The sequence below is a fragment of the Mustela nivalis genome (assembly GCF_964662115.1).
Source record: "Mustela nivalis genome assembly, chromosome: 11".
Classification (NCBI taxonomy): Eukaryota; Metazoa; Chordata; class Mammalia; order Carnivora; family Mustelidae; genus Mustela; species Mustela nivalis.
In genome coordinates this window covers 80127461-80147761 of record NC_139030.1, presented here as the reverse complement: position 1 = coordinate 80147761, position 20301 = coordinate 80127461, and the positions used below count along the sequence as shown (strand labels likewise).

The window sequence follows — 20301 nt, the reverse complement described above, 5'->3', positions numbered from 1 at the left end:
ATACATACCTTTTCATACATGACTAAGTATTTCCTTCGGATCCATACCTACAAGTGCAATCTTCCAGAAGGGAATGTACTTTTCAAGGTTCTTGATAGATGATATTCAATTGTTTACCAAAATAGCATGATTTCTTTCAAAAAGCCATAATTTGGGTGGGATCTGGGTAACTGAGTGATTTCTTTCCTACCAATAAAATATTGCATTTGTAACCAGATGATCAGGCATATTTACAGAGGCTGTAATTGTTCATTTGGAACAGAAATGCTGAGGAGTAAGCAAGAACTGGGAGATAGGTGATGAGTTCAGAATTTTACATGGTCTCTTGGCTCAGCAAAGCTGTATGGGTTTCTGTGGACAAAGGGACAGGAATAATGCTTACCATCCAAGTGATTTTCAGTTTGATTCATTCTAGTCTATTTTCTTACTTTTTATTATTTAAAACTCGTCCACGCATTCCATTCCAGCTTTTGTGAACTGATTTGCTGTAGAGATCTGAGATTGCAAAGACATGGACAACAAAGGAAACACCTCCCAAATACTGCTTCTTGCATCTTCTCATGAATTGTGCAATGTAGCAACTATTTATTGAGCAACTCCTGGATGCAGGCACTGCTGCCAGCCCCAGGGGATACAGCAGTGCCTAGAAGCAAGGTCCTGCCGTCATGGAGTGTAGGGAAGCAGACAACAAGCAAGGAGATGTAAATATGTATTATGGTAGTGGTTTGTGATGGCTGCTATGAGGGTGAAGGAGAGTGAGTGGTAGAGAGGAGGAGAGCCAGGGGAATGACTATTTTAGAAAACATGGTAAGGCAAAACCCATTGGAGCAGAATTGAAATGAAGTGATAGAGTAAGCCATCCAGATCCTGGGGGCAAAATATGCATTCCAGGCAGAGGGTAGAGCAAGGACTCAGGTCCTGAGATTGGAATATGCTCAGCAGTTAGGCATGGGAAGGAGGCCAGTGTGGCTGGAGAAGACTCAACAAGGAGGAGAAGGATAGGAGAAGAAGTTGGAATGACAGTTAATGCGTGGCATGACAAGGCACTGTAAGGACTCTGCAACCTCTTCCTTCAGCTTTGAATCATTGTCATCAGCCATTCAGTGTATATATCTTAAAGCTCCTGCTATGTCCCAGAGCTCTGGCTAGATACTGAGACAGAAGGAGGTGAAGACAGGCAGGACTGTCATGGAACCACTGCTCCCGGGAGGACACCAGCAAACACGAATTCCATCAGGGTTTATCTGTGATAGCACTGTCATGGCTGAAGCCATTCGCTTGAACACAGTGACTATTCATCTGGATAGCTGCAATATTAAAATCAACTTATTTTTAATAAAAAGATATTTTTCTCTTAGTAGCTTGCATATATCCTTCCATTGCTGCACGTATTAAGTTATTTTGAAATTAAGTATTCAATCATCTGCTCGCCCCAATGGATTGGGTCCCAAAATTAGGGGCCACATCTTTCACCTGTTTCCTTCAACTTAGCTCTGTCTAGAGCCAGCTTTCACCAAGTTCATGGCAGTGAACAAATGATTCAAGAGAAATAATTTAGTGAAGGTCCAGTTTCCTGTGTTTTGAAAAGTTCTGGATCTGACGGGACTTTAGGTGAAAGATTAGAATGTTAAAAAAAGCTCACTAGAAATCCAGGAGACAGGGCAGGGCAGGAAGGAGTGGGAGCAGCAATTTGGATTCCTGGTGCTTTTCCTACGTGTTTTGTCAGTTGTGAGTCTCACCCACTGGTAAATAGTTAGAAATTATATGTGTTTTGTTTCCCCTGAAATGGTAAATGCACTGGGGGAAAGAACAGTTTCTGTTATTGCCTTGTGTGGGTGTATGACAAATGATACATGAGGGAAACAATTCTTCTCATCAGAATCTGTACACAGAAATGCATAGGCAAATTCAAGAAATCCAGGACGTGTGGCTTCCTGCTCATTCTAAGGGCATTGACCACATGTGTCCAATAGCTCTGTATCTCTATGAGTCAGGAATTTCTGTTATTGTTCCAGACAGCTTCCCAGCATAGCCCATTGGAAAGCTCTTATTCTCTGGTCTAAGTGCTGTGGACTGGAGGGTGATTGTCAGAGGTTTTCAGGACATGGGTTTGATTGCAAAGGATCCTTATCTCCAAGGTAACACCAACATTCCTATTGGTTGAGAACAGTTTGTCTCCCCTGTTTGGATCTTTGTGCTATTTGAAAAGCACTGTAGGGACAAATTTACTTGAGAACGTTCAGAGTCTAAGGAATGAAAGAGTCAGCACGGCTCCCAGTTACCTTCTGTGCTTGTCCTGTACAGTTTATACCTGCTGAGCACTCCAGACAGACTCTGTTCCTGTTAAGATTAACTTCCTGTCCCACGCTCTCCCTACTTATCCATTTTGAGCACCACACTCTTTAGTCGTTGTCTTGTCTCTCCCCAAACTACCAGCTTGTCTTGGATAAACATGGGTTGCATCTTTTCTCCTCTTTTAATGGTGATGAGTTTTTGCTGCTTCTCACACTATGATGAATTCTTTGTACATGGATCACGGGTAAGATGTCTAATGCCAAGACCATGTCTACCTGCTTATCTACGTCATTGCAAAGTATTTCTGAATAAAATTGGTAAAGGCTGTTTGGAATGAATGAATATTATGAAAGCTTACGTATTTTTATTTGTATCTTTGCAAAAATTCTAATTTTATTCTAAAACAAGCACTGGTTTTGGAGTTGAGGCTTCAGAGGTGAGAAAGACAAACACAAATTTCCCACCCAAGGAGGAAGAAGGAGATTAAGCAATCCATAATGCAAATAAACATACACTTAGAAATGGGGGCACAAAAACAGAAGAGCTTTCCAGAGGAGATTATTGGTAGATTGAATTTCCAGAGAAGTGACTCCTGAGGGAAAATTAAAACAAGATCTAAAGGTTGAGTAGGAGAGGACAAAGGGAATGAAGAATTCTAGGAAGGACATTCTGGGTGTAGAGAGCACATGACAGGAGAACCTTTCTTGGCAGAATCACTTATTTGGTCTGAATCTGGAAGAGGAGTCGCTGGCTGCCGGGAGTTATCACAAGGATGATGAGCACTGTAAGGCGAGACAGAGTAAAATATGCAAGCCATGTTAAGACCTGATTTATCCTAATAATTATGAGGAGGCATTGTCAGGTCTTGAGTAGGAATGGGGGAGTGGGTTCATAGCATGGTCAGAGCTAACTGAGTATAATAATTACAACTCATAAAAGATCTGATCAAGCATACTAACCATTTTCATTGATAGAGATGTGAATATATACATAGATATGTTACACACACACATGCAGGTGCATATGAATACACAGAAACTCCAATTTGAGTGTGAAAATATACTTTGGGATTAGGTTTAGAGTCTTTCCCCAAATTCCTATTATTATTATTCAAAACATCTATGAATTGAAGTTTATCTTTTTTTTTTTTAATATTTTATTTATTTATTTATTTGTCAGAGAGAGAGAGACAGTGCACAAGCAGGCAGAGGCAGAGAGATAAGCAGGCTCCCCACCGAGGAGCCCAATGTGGGACTCGATTCCAGGACCCTGGGATTATGACCTGAGCTGAAGGCAGTGGCTTAACCAACTGAGCCACCTAGGTGTCCCGAAGTTTATCTTTTCAATGAAGAGTCCAAGCTGATGTTGAGTTAAATGTTTAAGTTATGACTTGGATGTAGAGTAAGAATCACAGGGAATAACCTGAGAATAATACAGATTGAGTAAACTTTAATGTCCCTTTCTTTCCGTACATTTTAGGTTCAGAATTCATGCAATCCTGATGACTTTAATTATAAAGAAAAGAAAACTAATTTAAATCTAAAAATGAAACCAGATAATAACCTCTGCAGTTGCTGAAACTATTTGAATAGTGGAAGGCTAGATTCACAAATAGCCCCATGACTTCCTTCAAGGTAAGGAAGACAGCCTGTGGTCTCCTCCAGGCTGTTTTTTTTTTTTTTTTTAAAGATTTTATTTATTTATTTGACAGACAGAGATCACAAATAGGCAGAGAGGCAGGCAGAGAGAGAGAGAGAGGGAAGCAGGCTTCCTGCGGAGCAGAGAGCCCGATGCGGGGCTCGATCCCAGGACCCTGAGATCATGACCCGAGCCGAAGGCAGCAGGCCAAACCACTGAGCCACCCAGGCACCCCCAGGCTGTTGTTTTGTGACATTCACTGTTGATGCCCACTGTTGGCTTGCCTATTCCAAGGTCCATCTCTGAAATGCCTGTGGATGGAACAGAATCACCAAATAATATGGGAAAGAAAAGGACAAAGCTGATCTGAGTCCCTGGGTTCCAAAATGAAGGCTTCTGTTCTCTCACGGTGTTGCACCGCTACAATCTGAGATGTTTGGGCAGTCCCTAAGAACTCAGAACCAGAAAAAAACAGTGTTTATTTCTTGTCATCACTGAGGTTCTGGCTTGAGTCAAACCACCCAGGGTGGAGGGGATCATTTTCTTCACCTGTATTTAGAGAAAGTAAATGGAAATTATATTAAAAAACCTACTACAGAAGACTTACAGGATCATAGGGCTAAGTAAAAATTGTGCACACACACAAAAGGAAATCCTTTCCCTTTCCAACCCTACTCTAAGAATGAAGAGTAGACTACACAGGATAATGGGATATCTATAATATCCCAAAACAAATCACATAAATACAACAAAGTCAACATGTTTATTACATGCATCTGGCATAAAACTTCAGGATGTCCTTGAGATGAGCCGCCTCAAATTTTGGAAATATTCTCTCTCGCTCGCTCGCTCTCTTTTTTAGAACCTAGTCACACTTTTCCTAAATTGAGAAGCTTGGAGAACAACCCCCCCAAATGTCATTTTGCAAAACCTAAGGGGTATACCTACAGTTCAGAAAAACACAGTGTTTGGTTAAGAGGTGTTAATCTCTTGAATTATCTGTACTGCCATACATATGCTGTGATTTACACCCTCCATTTTCCCTTTTATTTTTATTTTAATTGCATTATTAAATTAAAACTTACTCAAGGTAAATTAACTTTTTTTTTTTTTCAGCTTAGGCTGATATGCAACTAAGAATGCCAACAGTGAAATGGTAATAGTCCAAAAAATTCCAAAGCCCACATAATTTTAAAGGAAAGATTATATCTTTCAAAGTAGATTTGCTTCTATTATGTGGATATACATAGGATATAAACCTAATGTAGAAGGAAACTGAAATATCGATCTCATACTTCAGTGAACATAAAATCTATATTTATTTAGGCAATGATTCATTTTACAATTTCCCAGAACTGGTTGGCTCTCTGGTATTGACACCATTAATTTTTATGGCTCAGCGCTAAATAAGTGTGAAGTATGTGTGAAATCATATGCTCTCATTACATATCTTCTAAGGTAGTGAGGGAAATTTTTAATGAATACTGATAATAATTGATAGTAATATTGCTTATACTCTTTAAGCCCTTCCTGTGGCAGTCTGCTAACGACTTCTGGCATAGCATCTTTTTAAACCCTCACAACATCCTGTTAATAAGCATCATTATATCCATTTAAGAGTTGAGCTCATTGAGGTTTAAAGAGGTTATAGTTAACTTGTCCAAGATTGTGCAATAACTAAGTTAGAATTAGAATTCAGGCTCATCTGACTCATTGGTAATGTTTTTGTTTGTTTGTTTTGTTTTAAAAAGGTTAAAAACACACTTACCTATATATTTATAAAGCAAATGTGCACCATCATCTCCAAAGGCAAATTATCTTTTGACAATGTGGCAACTAGAGTCAGATCACCTGCATTCAAAGTCAGTTTCTTTCACTTGGGCAAGTAATTCAATTTGTCTATGAATAAGTTTCAATGTCCATAAAATGGGATTTATAGTAGTATTACCTCGTAGAGAGGTCATGGAGATTGAATAAATTCATCTTTGTAGAAGCACATTGACTGATACAAGTAATACATATGCTACATGGTAGTTATTATTATTACACTTACTACTACTACTACTACTATATAAATTTTTCATTAGAGGTGTTACCACACATCAATGCACCTTCTGTGAAGTTGAATGAAATGTTTTATGGCTCTATAATTCCAGGTTGCTTTCTCTGTGATCTCAGATACTTAAAAAGATCACAAACATTTCTATCTTTGTATCTCAGCCAGAACAGATTTACAAAAGATCATCCCCAGTAGACTGTAGACATGGAACTGCAGGGATTTATCTTCTATAGACCTGATTTGTCCCAGGACAAGGGAAATGTTTCATTCGTTAATCGGATTTTTCTCCCAACTTACTTTCCCTGAACATAATATCCTCCTGGGCCGAATCCAAATTAATTGAGCTGCTATTGTGTGCTCAACACCGTGCATTTCCCATGGCTACTTTTTTGTTGTCACACTTGTTTCCCCATCAAAATTCAGGAAATTAACTTATTTGGTAACTTCCTTTCTCTGCGGGTAGAGATGTTGCAAGAGCTAGCTGATAGCCATGAACTTATAAAGCTGATGACTTCAAAATATTTAGGGGAAGTTTTCAATCATCATGCATTAGTAGCTTATTATCCGTTGTACAATTATTTATAGTAATTATTGATCAAATTACTATTGGAAGTAAGTCCCTCTGTTAAGTTGGGGCTTTTAAAAGATGAGTTGTTTCTGCCTTTGGAAAGCTCATAATCTTAAGAAGAGAGAAGCCAAAATCCAGGTACAAGGTAGGAAATGAAGAAGGTGACAAGGAAAAAATAGTTGAAGCACAAATGGAAAAAAGAATAGGAAAGAGAAAGTAGTGGTGCTTGAATTAGGGCTTAAAGGATGGGAAGGTTTATGTTTAGGTAAGGTAGTAGAAGAGCAGGGGAAAATGTCAGAGCAACATCTGAATACATACACATCTGAAAACTGTAGGCAACTATGGATGTTTTGGTTGGCTTGAGCAAAGAGTATGTGAAGAACACCAAAGGAAAAAAGATGGGAATTACGTTTGGTTCTTAGGGGAGGTCTGGTATGCTGTTATTTAAGTGAAACCATACTTGTGGTCTTAGTAGGAATAATTCTTTACTACCACAGAGAGATCCTAGTATGTGCCAGAGGAAAACTTATAAAGGAGTTTTGGGGTACTTTTGCTTCTTATTTCCCACATTTGTGACATTGTTTCAAATGGAATTGCTGAATTAAGTTTTGTATCAACAAAAAAATTTTTTTTCAGGAAATAATTGTTATAATCCTAACCAAAAGTCATGGTCTAGAATAGTGCTTACAAAGTCATTAGACTTTTCATGTTTATTTTAAAAATTTTTTAAAAGATCTTATTTATCTATTTGAGAGAGGGAGAGAGAGAGAGAGAGAAAGAGCATGAGCGCCATGAGCAGGGTAGGGTTGGGGGGAAAAGTAGGGGCAGAGGCTCTTAAGCAGATTCCACAGTGAGCACAAGGCCCAAAGCAGGGTTCAGTCTCAAGACCCATGAGATCATGACCTGAGCCAAAAACCAAGAGTCGGACACTTAACCACTGAGCCAGCCAGGAGGCCCACTTTACATGTTTTCACTTTGCAAGATCTAATTTGTGGATTCTGTCTGCCCTTTGTTCTTATGCATACCCCTCTGACCTTTCCTTAGTATAAGGCAACAGAAAAAGGACTGTTTTCATCCCTCAGCTAATTTTTATGTTCTTATTTTTTGGCAGGTGAAACAAATTAATCTGTCTCAATTTCTGTACATGGGTAATGAATATTTTTCCTTTGATCCTTCTCTTCTCTAAATTTTTAGTCTTTTGCCCCTGTTAACTATTCTTCACATGCCTCATCCTCTTCCTCCCTCTTAATTCAAATAATCCCTAAGGAAATGACAAAGCTTAAAGTTGTTTATGGCTCTTTAGAACCACTGGAAAATACCCAAAATTCTGGATATTGACTCTAAGAATGTCAAAAAAGGTCTGTTGTTCACTGAACAGTGATGAGATATCTACCAAGAACCTCTGATGTTCTACTCACTTTACACAGACAATTTAGCAAAGATCAAGACAGATGGGGAACCGCTGTTCTCCTGGAGATTATACTCAAGTGGAAAAGAGGAAAATATATACACAATCACCTAGAAACTTACATAAACCAATTGAGAAATAAACAAGAGAAATATCCAATATGGTTGTGTTGATTGAGTGGTTATGGAAGACTTCTCTGAAGAAGGGACTTTATGCTGAGATCTGAATGCCATGAAGAAGCCAGACAAGTATAGTTTAGGGGTGTCCAAAAAAGACCAGAGCCGAATCCTAGTTAAAGTGGCAAAAACAAATTTTATTTAGGATTATTACAGGAAGGGAAAAGAGACCTCAATCTCAGAAGTTTCACTTCCATCCAACACACTCTGGGCAAGTGGGAGTTTATAGCTAAAGAGCAGGGTGGGCGTGGGTGGGTGGAAAATCACAAGAGGAAACATCAGGGGTAAGGGGGGGTTACTGGCTGAACTGACCTAATAAGATTCTTGCTGAAGACAGGCTGGGGTGATCAGACATCACCTGAGGGAAGGCAGAGAATGATGAACCCAATCAGATCTCTAGAGTCATTAGATATCGAGGGTGGAAGGTTAACATTAAACCAACTTTAACAGGGTTATATAAACTCGAATTTTACAAAGAAGTGCACAGATAGACTGAGAGAATGGTTCAGGAGGGTGACTACTATTTGGTCATGTGAAAATTTTTGTCACTTATGAAACCTAGTCATTAAGTATGCTGTCCAACTGGGATAATCCCTGCAGAATAGTCCCTCTCCCAGATGGATACGTTGCTTCCAGTTCTTTTCTTTATTTTGTCTAGACTTGAGTAAAGTATGAAGTGTCAGGTGGAATCTTAGAGGCTGTGGTAGTCTACCAAGCGAGTGCCTATAGCCATGCACCATATCTGTTCTTTACAAGTGGAAGTGTATCCCGTGCCTGGAGCAGGAGAACAATGATTGAGGAAAAAAGGTACTGCCACAGGTGTGGAAATATCAAGCTAGGCAATTGGGTTGAACATTGTGAATGGAGAGTTGTGGCTCCTTGGAAATGCTGACTACCTGTCTGGACAGATTCCCATGAAATGGTGTTGCTGAGGTGAGCTTGCCCAGGTGAAGAACTGGCCTTCAAACTATAAGCTCAGAAACTCCATCATCATATTCCTAGAATAATCAAGATGTCATAATAACCAAACTCAAGGGATACATGGGTGTGCCTCAGTTGTTTGAGCTGCAGTATAAAATACCACAGACTAAGTAGCTTATAAACAATACAAATGTATTTTTCACAGCTTTGGAGGCTGGAAGTTCAAGATCAGGGGACCAGCATGGTCACAGTCTGGTTGGGTTCCAGGTGTTCATATATAGTGGATATGACTAGGGAGTTCTGTGGGATCTCTTTCATAAGAAAATCAATTCCACTTACAAAGGCTCCACACCTATGAACTAATTACCCCCCAAGACCCCATCTTCTAACTCTGTAACACTGGGTGTTAAGATTCCAACACTTGGATTTGGGGTGGGTAGGAGATGCAAATGTTCAGACCATAGCAGTGTATGAAACCAGAGTGTCATCTTGCTTGTTTTTAATGAGAAACATATACATAATATTTTGGAACACAAAATGACATTAAGAAGTTTCTTGATGAATCTGAAGTTAGAAAAAGAAGAACTCATGAGAATCATATATAGGGGCTTCAGGCTCTACGAGCCTGCCAGGTCCATACCCACAACAGAGATGTAATGGAGGAACCGATACCTATAGCACTGTTGTGGGATGCCACCATGTTTAACTCTATGAGTCTCCTGGTCTGATATTCTCTGTGGCTGGCAAGATCCCCTCTGGTTGCCCTTTCTTTGATATATTAATGCCTTCACTCTGACTTCGATCCAGTCTTTTTAACCAGAAAATGTGTAATCTCTTTTTATATAGCTTCTTTGAATCTTCCTGCAGTGATTTTATAATACTCAGAATACAATCTTACTTCCTGAATTTTTCTATTCTGAAAAGATGGTTTCTGCTTCCTCAGGGTGCATACTGTACCCTAGTTCTATGAAAATAACAATAGCATTTCCTATGAGATATCTACACAAACAGGAAATTAATCTTGGTATTTCTTTCAGTTATCTATTGCTGTGCAATAAACCAACCCAGAATGTTGTGATTTAGAACAGCAACAGGGTATTACTTCTTCTTACTCCGTGAGTTGACTTGGCTTGTATGAGTGACTCTTCTGCCCTGTATGACATTGGTTGGGGTCTTTCATTGGGCTGCATTCAGCTGGCATTTGGGATGGGTTGAAGTGTTGGAAGGTCCATGATGTTTCACTCACATGTCTGAACTAACTTCTCTGCATGGCCTCCTTATATCACAAGGTTGAATTTCTTCATAGCGTGCTGGTCTAAGAGTTCTTCTATGACAGTTAGCTTTTAAGATAGAAGAAGTGAAAGCTCTCAGTTCTCTCAAGTCCAAGATTCAGATTATGACTTCTGTCACAGTCTTATTGTCAAAATAAATCACAAGGCTGGCCCTCTGCCCTGATTTGAGGAGAGGTAGAGAGACACTTAACTACTGATAGGTAGAAAGCACACAAGGTGGGAAGGGACTGAAGCCTGCTGTCTTTGAAAACTGTCTATCACAATTTGCCTTTCAGCTGTAATATTCCCAGTAGGCAAATGTTCCCCAAATGTTTTCTTGTGTTATAACATCAGCCTGAAATCTCAGACATTCAAATCATGTCCGTGTGTCATGAGGCTCTTAGAGTGCATTTCCTCGTATGCAAAGGTCTTCAAGCTAAAAGTGCAATTTATCTGGGCTACAAAATCTGACATAGACTGGCCACCATCTGCTGGCAGAGCTCTGGATTGAACTTCACCTCCAGGACCATTTCTAACCCTGAAAACTTCTTGTTGATCAAAGAAGGCTTCATGGCAGGTCCTGTGTGGAACGGTTTCCTTTCACCTTTGCCTGAGAGTAGAACACTTCCTTCCATAGCGTCTTTCCTTCTCATGCAGCCCTCTACTGTACAAGGCTAAACAAGTCAGCTGACACATCCACATCCTTTCAGAACTCTGCTTAGTCAGGTCCACAAATTCATTAGGTACATTTTATATTGTCTACATTACCACAGGAAATGGTCTTGTCAACTTGCCACCAATCTATAACATAGCTCTCCTTTTTTATGGCCTCCAACAGCAATTATCTCACTGACTTTTCAGGCTCCCCATGGTCTCCTCACTGTCCTTCAGGCTTTTGCCACCACCTCACGGCCAATGCACAAGCTTTAGATTTTTGGTAAGGCAGCACCGTACCTCTGGTACCAGTTTCAGGTATGTACACATGCATGGCAAAATGTCCCTGAGTCGTAGTTGCTCATAATCCTGTGGGTCAAGAATTCAGTAGGGTACAGTGGGGATGGCTGATCCAAAGTGTCTGCTGTCTTACCCGAGGTGGTTCAAGTAACTAAAGGGGTCACCAGAACAGCTTGACTGGAGTCACATGGCCAGGGTTTTATTTTATTACTTATTGATTTTCTTGGTTCTTTTCCCTTTGGATGGCTTGGGTTTCCTCCCTGTATAGGCATCTCAGAGTAGAATTCTTTCATGGTGCCCAGCTTCCTTTGGGAGAAAGTGAAAGCTGCCATATTCAAGAAGAGAAGACATGCTCTATTTTTCAAAGGCTGGAAAAGTCTGCACATACTGGAAGAGAAAGAATTGATGGAGCCCTTCCTGAAGATAAACAACCAGAGATTGCCAGCTTTAGGACTGTTCCAACATCCCTCATCATAACCTATAAAATATATGTCAGTCTTAGGAAATCTCTGTATACTTACAAGTAAATATTCCTTCAAGAAATAACCTCTATTCTTATCACATGAAATGTACTCATATTTTCTGATCTGTTTTAATTCATTTCTTTCAAAATATTGGTTACAAATTCCAATTTTATTTTATAATTAGTTGTTGAGATGAGTAATTAAAAAAAAAACAAAAATTAAAATCCCTTATTATCTACAATGAACGTGGATATAAACAATAATGTAGTCAAAGTAATTTGCCCAAAGTTATGCAGCTTACCCGAAGCAAAGAAATGATTGGAATCATGTCTTCTAGCTTAAGCCAAGACTCAAAGTCCGATTCAACTTTAAAAGCTTGCTGCTGAGCCAGTTCCATATCTTATATCCTTTGTTTCCATCCAAACTTTGATCTGAGTTGTCTGTCTTCCAGAACAATAACACAGGTCCTACAACTCCAAATCTGATCCTTTTTACACATAATCATACTTTTTTGGTCCTACTATTAAACAGACCAAAGGCATTTGCAACCCGATCCCTTAAGAGACACCTTAATTTAAAAAATAAAATAAAATCAACAGGAAGCAATTTTGTGGCTGGAATTGCAAAGCTTGTGACTGTGAAAATAAAAATATCCCTCAAACTCTTGGAATTGTGAGTTGTGAAAGAGAGTTGTTGTAAGCACAGTTCTGCCAAAAGTGGGAAATGTGTCTCTCACCTTTTAGAATCAGCCAGTTTTAGGATCACACAGTATGGACATTACTTCTCTTCACTGGACTCTTGTTTCCCAGTTGAATTACCTGTTTAACAGATCTCTATAACTACAGAGCTTCAGAGTTATAGTGCCAACATTATAGCATGGGCTGATAAGGCCTTATATTTATATATATATTATTATTTATATATATATTATTTATATTGCATTTCTGAGGAGACATTTTAAAATGACACTCTGTGACATATACAAAATAATAAATTGCAGAACTTTTCTCCCCCTATTGTTTTATTTTGTCTTAAAAGGTATAAAAGATTGAATTGAAATAATGAAATTTCATTTTTTTAAGTAGTTGATGAGGAATTTATGTTTCTTCCTCAGTAAAGTACAGTGTTTGGGCTGGATAATTTCTCTCGTATTTTAAAAGATTTACTTATTATAGAGAGAGAGAGAGGGAGTGTGCACATTGTGGGGGAGGGCAAGGAGAGAGGAGACAGAGAAAAATCTTAAGAATCTTATGCAGGCTCCACACTCAGGTCCAAGCCTCACTTGGGGCTCGATTTCAAGACCCTGAGGTCAAAACTTGAGTCAAAACCAAGAGGTGGATGCTTAACCAACTGAGCCACCTAGGCACCCCTAGGCTGGATAATTTCTAAGAGCCCTTCAGATTCTGAGATACTATGGCCAGAGAGACAAGGAAATATTGACCTGTGCTGTGTCACATCTTTCCACTTCTTGGGTCAAGAATATCCACAAATACTAAAAAAATACAAAGCATGGTTTTACGCTATACTTTTTTTAATAAGGAAAAATTATTTCAGAAGGATAGGTTGACAAAGGACATGGTGAATTTCCAAAATTAACTGTGAAAGACAGATCATCTGGGCATGACTGAAAGCCATGCATAACCTTTGTGCTCAGATATTTCATTTCAAAAATGTCACTTTCTGCTTATTCAATGCTACTGTCATTATACTATTTTAAGCATTAAAATTTGTGTTCTGGAGCTGAACAGGAATTATTGCTTCTATCTTTGAGCTTATTAGAAATAACTTAAAATTCATTCAGGAGCAATAAAAAATCACCTTTTTTATTATAGTTGAATTTGGTTTAATATTGAAATTTGCAAGCAATTTTCTTTGTCTTTTATTAGCAGTATTTCAGACTCTCTATATATAGATCAAGACTTTTTAAGTATTCTCTAAAGAAGTGACTGTTTAAACATGACTTTTTTCTTTAATTTTTAATTCCCTAGAGTGAGGTAAGAGTAGAATAAATTATGTGACAATGTTGTTTAAAATTTCATTCACTGCCTTATATGGATAAGCTTTTAAAAAAGCATACATGACAGTTGAAAGAAATTTTTATTGCTCGATGAATTATTTACCCAATTGCAAGGGGGATATGGAGTGGGAAGCAGATATTTTCTGGAAAAAAAAGTCTCCTTATATGAAGGAATGAATCTGTTTTTTCATCCCAATCATCTATAATTTACTTAGCTCTTTAGTATCTAAATAATCCTCAATGCTCTCGTTTCAAATTTGGATCAATACAAAGGAAGAGGACCAGGAAACAAAATGTGCTTTTATTATACGAATCTGCCTGCACTGGGTTCCTTTCATCACATAGGGAAAGGGAGAGTGGGTAAGCTTGCCCAGAGGATGAAGCAGGCCTTGGGCAAGGCTGGCTGGGGAACTGCTTCAGCCTGGGGGGAGCAGCAGAACAAAGTGGAAGAGGGAGCCAGCATGCCAAAGCAAACAAGGACAACAACAACAACAACAAAAAGCATCCAGAAAATGGGTCAGAATAAAAAAACACAAATCAGAGATTAGAGAGTCAGACCAAGAACAACCAGAATTAGAGGCTATTGGGTGGACAGGTGTCTCTGGGTGGGTACCTGGGAGGAGCATTTCTATATTTAGATGTCCTTGCTCTTTGTGACATGGTTCCAGGGGATACGGGCAGGGGCAGGTGAAACTTAAATTGAAAAGACTGGGAAAGAGCTGTAGTAATTTTTAAAATAACAAAGCTATTTCAAGTATTTGAATGCCAGAGGATGAAATTAAAGTAGGTGCTTATCATTCAGCTGTATAGTGTCTTTATGCAGGGCTCAATAAATACACTGTTATCTAAGTCAGTTTGGGCTACCATAACAAAATATCAAAGATCAGGTGGCTCAAACAACAGACATTTATTTCTTCTCAGTCCTTGAGGCCAGAAGTCCAAGATCAAAGTGTTAGCATTGTTGGTTTCTGCATAGTTGGTTTCTGGTGAGAACTCTCTTCTTGGTATGTAGATGTCTGCCTTCTCACTGGATCAGCACATGATGGTCCTAATCCCACCCACCATGAGGACCCAACCCTCATGACCTCATCCAAACCTAATTATCTCCCAAAGGCTCCATCTCCAAATACCATCACATTGTTGGTTAGTGCTTTAACATATCAATGTGGGAGAAATGCAGTTCAGTCCAGGGCGATGGTGAATTTTTATTATGTAAGTGTTGCCATGCAAGTCACATATTATATTTTCTTCCCCTTGTCAGACACTATCTGTGCTTGGTTTGGCATTGAAGTTGTCTTGACAGTACAAATGGATTATCTATATTCCTTCCTTATAAATATTTGCTCTACTTAATTCTGTGTTATGGTCTAGAATAGAACTTTTTTTTTCAAACATTTCATAGGTGTGAAGTACCTTTATTTTTATTATTTTTGTTCCTTTTGGCAAAGACAATGAGTGTCATTTGTTCACATTTTGAGTGCAACCCGAGCACTGGTCTTGTCCATGCCAAAAAGCACCTTCTAATGTATGTGGGAAGAGGGACACTGGTATCATGTCACAACCAGCTCTACCACTGACCCCTCACTCTCCTGGGTAATGGTATCCATTCAGCGTAGTGCCCATACCTAAGCATGGGCTCAGATGCATGAATTCTGCCTGTCTTGTTATTTCTTTCCATACAACTACCCAAGTCTAGGTGGGGACATTGGACTTCAGTGAAGGGTCAAAGAAAATAGAAGTGCACCATAATTTAGAAAGGATAAAAATGCTAATCTTATTCTAGGTATGACCACTCCCATATAATGAAGTCATCATCTCATGGACACACTAATTCCTAGCATTAGGTTTACCCTTCATTCACAGAGCACCTCATTATTCAGACTTCTCTCTTCTAAGGATCTCCCCTAATTCCACACCATTCAATCTCTAGAAACCAGTAATCAGTGGCAAACATTTTCCCAGCATGTGAGTTACTTAGCCTAGAATGAGACCCTAAGGTGGAAGATGGCAAGAAACAAGCTTTAGAAGAATAGTCTTTTGTTCTTCTAGGTCCCAACTCAATGTACCCTGGGGGTACTAGGTCAACTTCATTCAGTGATGTGTAATTTTACTTTATACATCAGGCTCAGATTTTTGCATATAATCTGATGAGTTATTTAATTCATGAAAATTAACATACACAGTAGACTTTAAAACCAGTAAAATTTAAGACCAGTAAGATACAGAGAGGAGTTATTGATCACTTTGCATCTCTCCTAAAGAATTGTCTAGGTAATTTTTGTCCTGTTATGTCTCTAGGCTTTTCATTTTTGGAACTCAAAGACTCCACTGCTATAACCCTCTGGAAAGCAACATCTAGTTTTTTCTTGATATGAATTAAAGGAAAAGTCTAGATACATTAAGAAACTTCCTTTGAAAAAAATATTTGTAGTTGAGTAAAAACATCAACATGGGCACAATAGGACAGAATATTTGAAAGCAGGAATGACCTAGAAAAGTGAGTGACATAGCCCCTTCTCTAGAATATTTGATGAGTCTCCTTTCTGTGAAGTCATGATTGATGCATAGAGCAGCAGACTAACTAATCTCTAAGCACTTGCTTTTCCTTTCCTAAGTTTTAGAAAAGCTCATGGGTCATAGTATGCTATTTAAACAAAACAAAAATGACTTCAGGTGTTTTCTGATTTGTGTCTTGAGATCCCACCTTCCCTTCAGGCTGCAAATTATAGAGAAGCCCGTTATTTTCTCTATAGTTTTATACCAATAAGCTATACTGTCACCTTATATCATATGCTACCATTTACCACAAGTAACTGTGTTCTGCCACACTGCATAATAATGATAATCGTTGTAATCATATATCAACACAATGAGATAATGAGATAATAACAAGATGTCAGTACCTTCCCTGCATGCTAAATAATTGATTTCAGTTACAGACATGTTGCCAGCCTTTTCTACCCTACTGTACGATGTCAGAGTTTATGTTTCATTACTAGGGGTGTTTCCTTCCAGCAAGCTGTTGAGTGCACTGGTACATAGATCTGTTGTGAGTTTCCAAAAGATATTCTTGAAGCTTATACAACATTCTCTGGATTATTTATTTATTTATTTATTTATTTATTTATTTATTTATTTTTGTAAGACGCTTGAGGGTGTTCTGTCGTGTCAGTGCCACATACCTAATAAATTCATTCCAAGATAGCATTTGGGATATCATAAGAGATCTCATGAACAAAACCAGACAAATACACCATAATCAACAATACCTGGAGATTTAGAGATTAACTTGTCTAGCCTCATAAGATTTTCACATCAATTTCCCCTGAAGTATCAGACCCATCGGTATAGAAGCTATTTATCTGAACCAAGACAGAGATTAAGCCTAGCAGGCTGGGACATTTTTATCCTAAATGAAAGCAAGATGTGATCATGTGCAATAGCCACATCATTAAAAGGGTTCAAATCCCATGGTATTTTTGTAACCATTTGTGCTAAGAGAAACTTGATTCTCCTCTCCCTTTTGCTCACATAATTCTTGGAGGTTAATCTTTAGGAATTTTATGGTTGTTTTTATGGAACATGTTTCATCTTAAGGCTTCTATTTAGAAATTCTAAGGCAGAGGGACCAATAGCCCCAGTTAATGCATTTTTCAGTGTCAGATTAGTAATATTAGCTTGAAGATAAATACTACCATTGTTCTGTCACCAGGTTTTCCTACATATGGAAAGTGTTTGACTTGTTTGATTTTTAATCTTAGCCTCAAACTAAAAGCAAAGCAGATTACCACCGCCCACAAGCCTCCACCAAAAGTCCATAGCAGTAAACCCAAGTGCAAGTCCTGTTTGAAGGCTTTCCTATTGTACTCATCTATTTCACTTTTCTGTTCTTCTCTTTTCTTTTTGTAGTGTCAGCCAAACCCAGACCCCACAGTGATGAATATTCAAAGAAGATCCCTCCTCCCAAACCCAAACGGAACCCGAATACTCAGCTGAGTACATCTTTCGATGAAACGTACATCAAGAAGCACGCGCCTCGGAGGACGTCGCTCCCGCGGGACCCCTCTCTGTCCCAGGTCAGCAGCCCCGCGGGGGACCCCGAGGAGGAGGAGCCCGTGTACATCGAGATGGTGGGCAACATTCTCAGAGACTTCAGAAAGGAGGATGATGACCAGAGCGAGGCCGTCTACGAAGAGATGAAATACCCCATCTTTGATGACTTGGGCCAAGATTCGAAATGTGACCTTGACCATCACAGTTGCTCTTCGCAGTGTGCTACTCCCACGGTGCCTGACTCGGATTTCGCCAAGTCCTCAGTGCCATGTACTCCAAAGGGTTTGCTTTGTGACATCCCCCCGCCCTTCCCCAACCTGCTTTCTCACCGACCCCCGCTGCTGGTGTTCCCTCCCGCTCCCGTGCAGTGCTCCCCTAATTCCGACGAGTCTCCGCTTACCCCGCTGGAGGTCACCAAACTGCCGGTGTTGGAAAACGTGTCTTACATGAAGCAGCAGGCCGGGGCATCTCCGTCCTCCCTGCCCTCTCACACCTCTGGCCACCCTAAGCTGGACAAAGATCAGGCTGCAGCCCTGGGTCCGGGCCCTGCCACTGCTGCCGCGTCCACGCTGTCCTCGTCCCCGCCCCCGCCATCCACCCTGTACCGCACCCAGTCCCCCCATGGCTATCCGAAGAGCCACTCGGCCTCCCCATCGCCGGTCAGCATGGGGAGGTCCCTGACCCCACTCAGCCTCAAGCGACCCCCGCCCTACGACGCTGTGCATTCGGGCAGCCTCTCCAGGAGCTCTCCATCAGTGCCTCATTCGACCGGCAGGCCGGTGTCGCAGGATGGGGCCAAGATGGTCAATGCCTCGGTGAACACCTACGGCCCAGCTCCAGGCGCCTCCCGGTCCAGGACTCCTACAAGTCCCTTGGAGGAACTAACCAGCCTCTTTACCTCTGGACGAAGCCTGCTGAGGAAGTCGTCCAGCGGCCGCCGTTCTAAAGACCCTGCAGAGAGTAAGTGTACAGAGTCAATGGGAGCCAGGTTTCCGACTTAAAAATAAAGTGAAGCCAGGGGTGTGCAGATGAAGCGTGGAGTGCAGGGCCTTCAGTTCTTTGAGTTGAAATATCAAAGTGGGTTCTTTCGCTTTGCCATGCTGAAGGATAGATTCTGAAAGAACTCAAAGTGACAATTGGCCTAGTGTAACACATGCTATTGAGAGGAAGAATGACTCTTTAAACACTAAAGTGTAGAATCTGAATTGTTACAGGGGATCTAGAAAGTCTATCAGAGTAAACACATCACTATGGAATTTTTAGGTAAATAACTTGATTTTTGAAGCCAAGTGTCTATTTAAACATAATGATAAATGTTAATATTCATCTTTATTTTATATTAAAAATCCGCTTGACGAAATCTCTATTACAAAGCTTTTGCTGGAAAAACAGAAATTTGGATAGAATTTAGTATTTTTTTTTTAACATGGTGAATGATTCTCCCTGCATTCTTTGTGGGGTTATTATGTTCTTACATTTACCCTAAACTAGAAAAGCCTCCTTGCTTCTCTTTTAACACCTTTGGTAATTAGTATCTTATTCCCATGGTATTCTTCCTAGGTCCACTCATATATAAATTACAGAAAAATCAGTAAGTGATAAATGGGCGGTACAGGTTATATTTACATTGAACTTCAAAGAGCAGGAAATGTCTCTATCTGAAGGACTAAACCATCTTGTGAATCCCAAATCATTCCATACACATACAGTCAAGTCAAACAGATCCTTGTTTTCTCAGTGTCCATTGTATTAAAAAGCATTGCTTTCCCTTACTTAAAAATGCCTTAGGCACTTAAACTGGTAATTAACCCTTTTTCATTTCAGATTATCCCAATGCAAAATTTTACTTATCCACTTACCCAATCACACTGAGTTCCTTCCTTAAAGGGGGAAAAAAAAATCAATATTTCTGATGATGAAGATGGTGCTGGCACTTTTTTTTCTTAAGATTTATTTATATATTTGATAGAGAGAGAAAAAGTGGGGGGAGGGAAAGAGGGATAGAATCATTCAAGCAGACTCCCCACAGACCGTGGAGCCCAGGAGGGGTTCAGTTTCTGGACCCTGATCATGACCTGAGCCAAAACCAAGTCAGATGCTCAACCAATGGAGCCAACCAGGCACCCAGTGGTGATGGTGCTTCTTAGATAATTAGTATTCATTCATGTTAGAAGCCACATATCCTGCTTTTTTGCTTGTTTTTCCACAGAGATTTATGGAAGTATTACTGCTTAAAAATTCCCCACTGAAACATTTCCTTTACCTGACTGAAAGGCAAAAAGTTCTAATCTATTAGACATGTCTAAAGTTAAGTACCTGTGTATGTGCATACATTAAACTATTTTTTGACTTGAAATAAAACTTAGGAACAATATGCTTCTAAAATAGTGGTTCTCAGCCAGGGCATTTTGGCCCCTAGGGAATTCTGGCAATGTCTGGACACATTGTTAGTTATCACAACTGGAGGTACTATTGAC

At 39.7% G+C, this 20301-nt stretch overlaps 1 protein-coding gene across 6 annotated transcripts in view; it reads left to right on the top strand.

Moving 5' to 3' along the window:
• Window positions 1–20301, top strand: part of NYAP2 (neuronal tyrosine-phosphorylated phosphoinositide-3-kinase adaptor 2) — a 257780-nt gene that overhangs the window by 134866 nt on the left and 102613 nt on the right. For all 6 annotated transcript variants that reach the window (XM_082689984.1, XM_082689981.1, XM_082689982.1 and 3 more), the window contains one exon: window positions 17681–18784. In XM_082689984.1, the coding sequence (XP_082546110.1) occupies window positions 17681–18784 (1104 nt within the window). The remainder of the gene's footprint in view (window positions 1–17680; window positions 18785–20301) is intronic.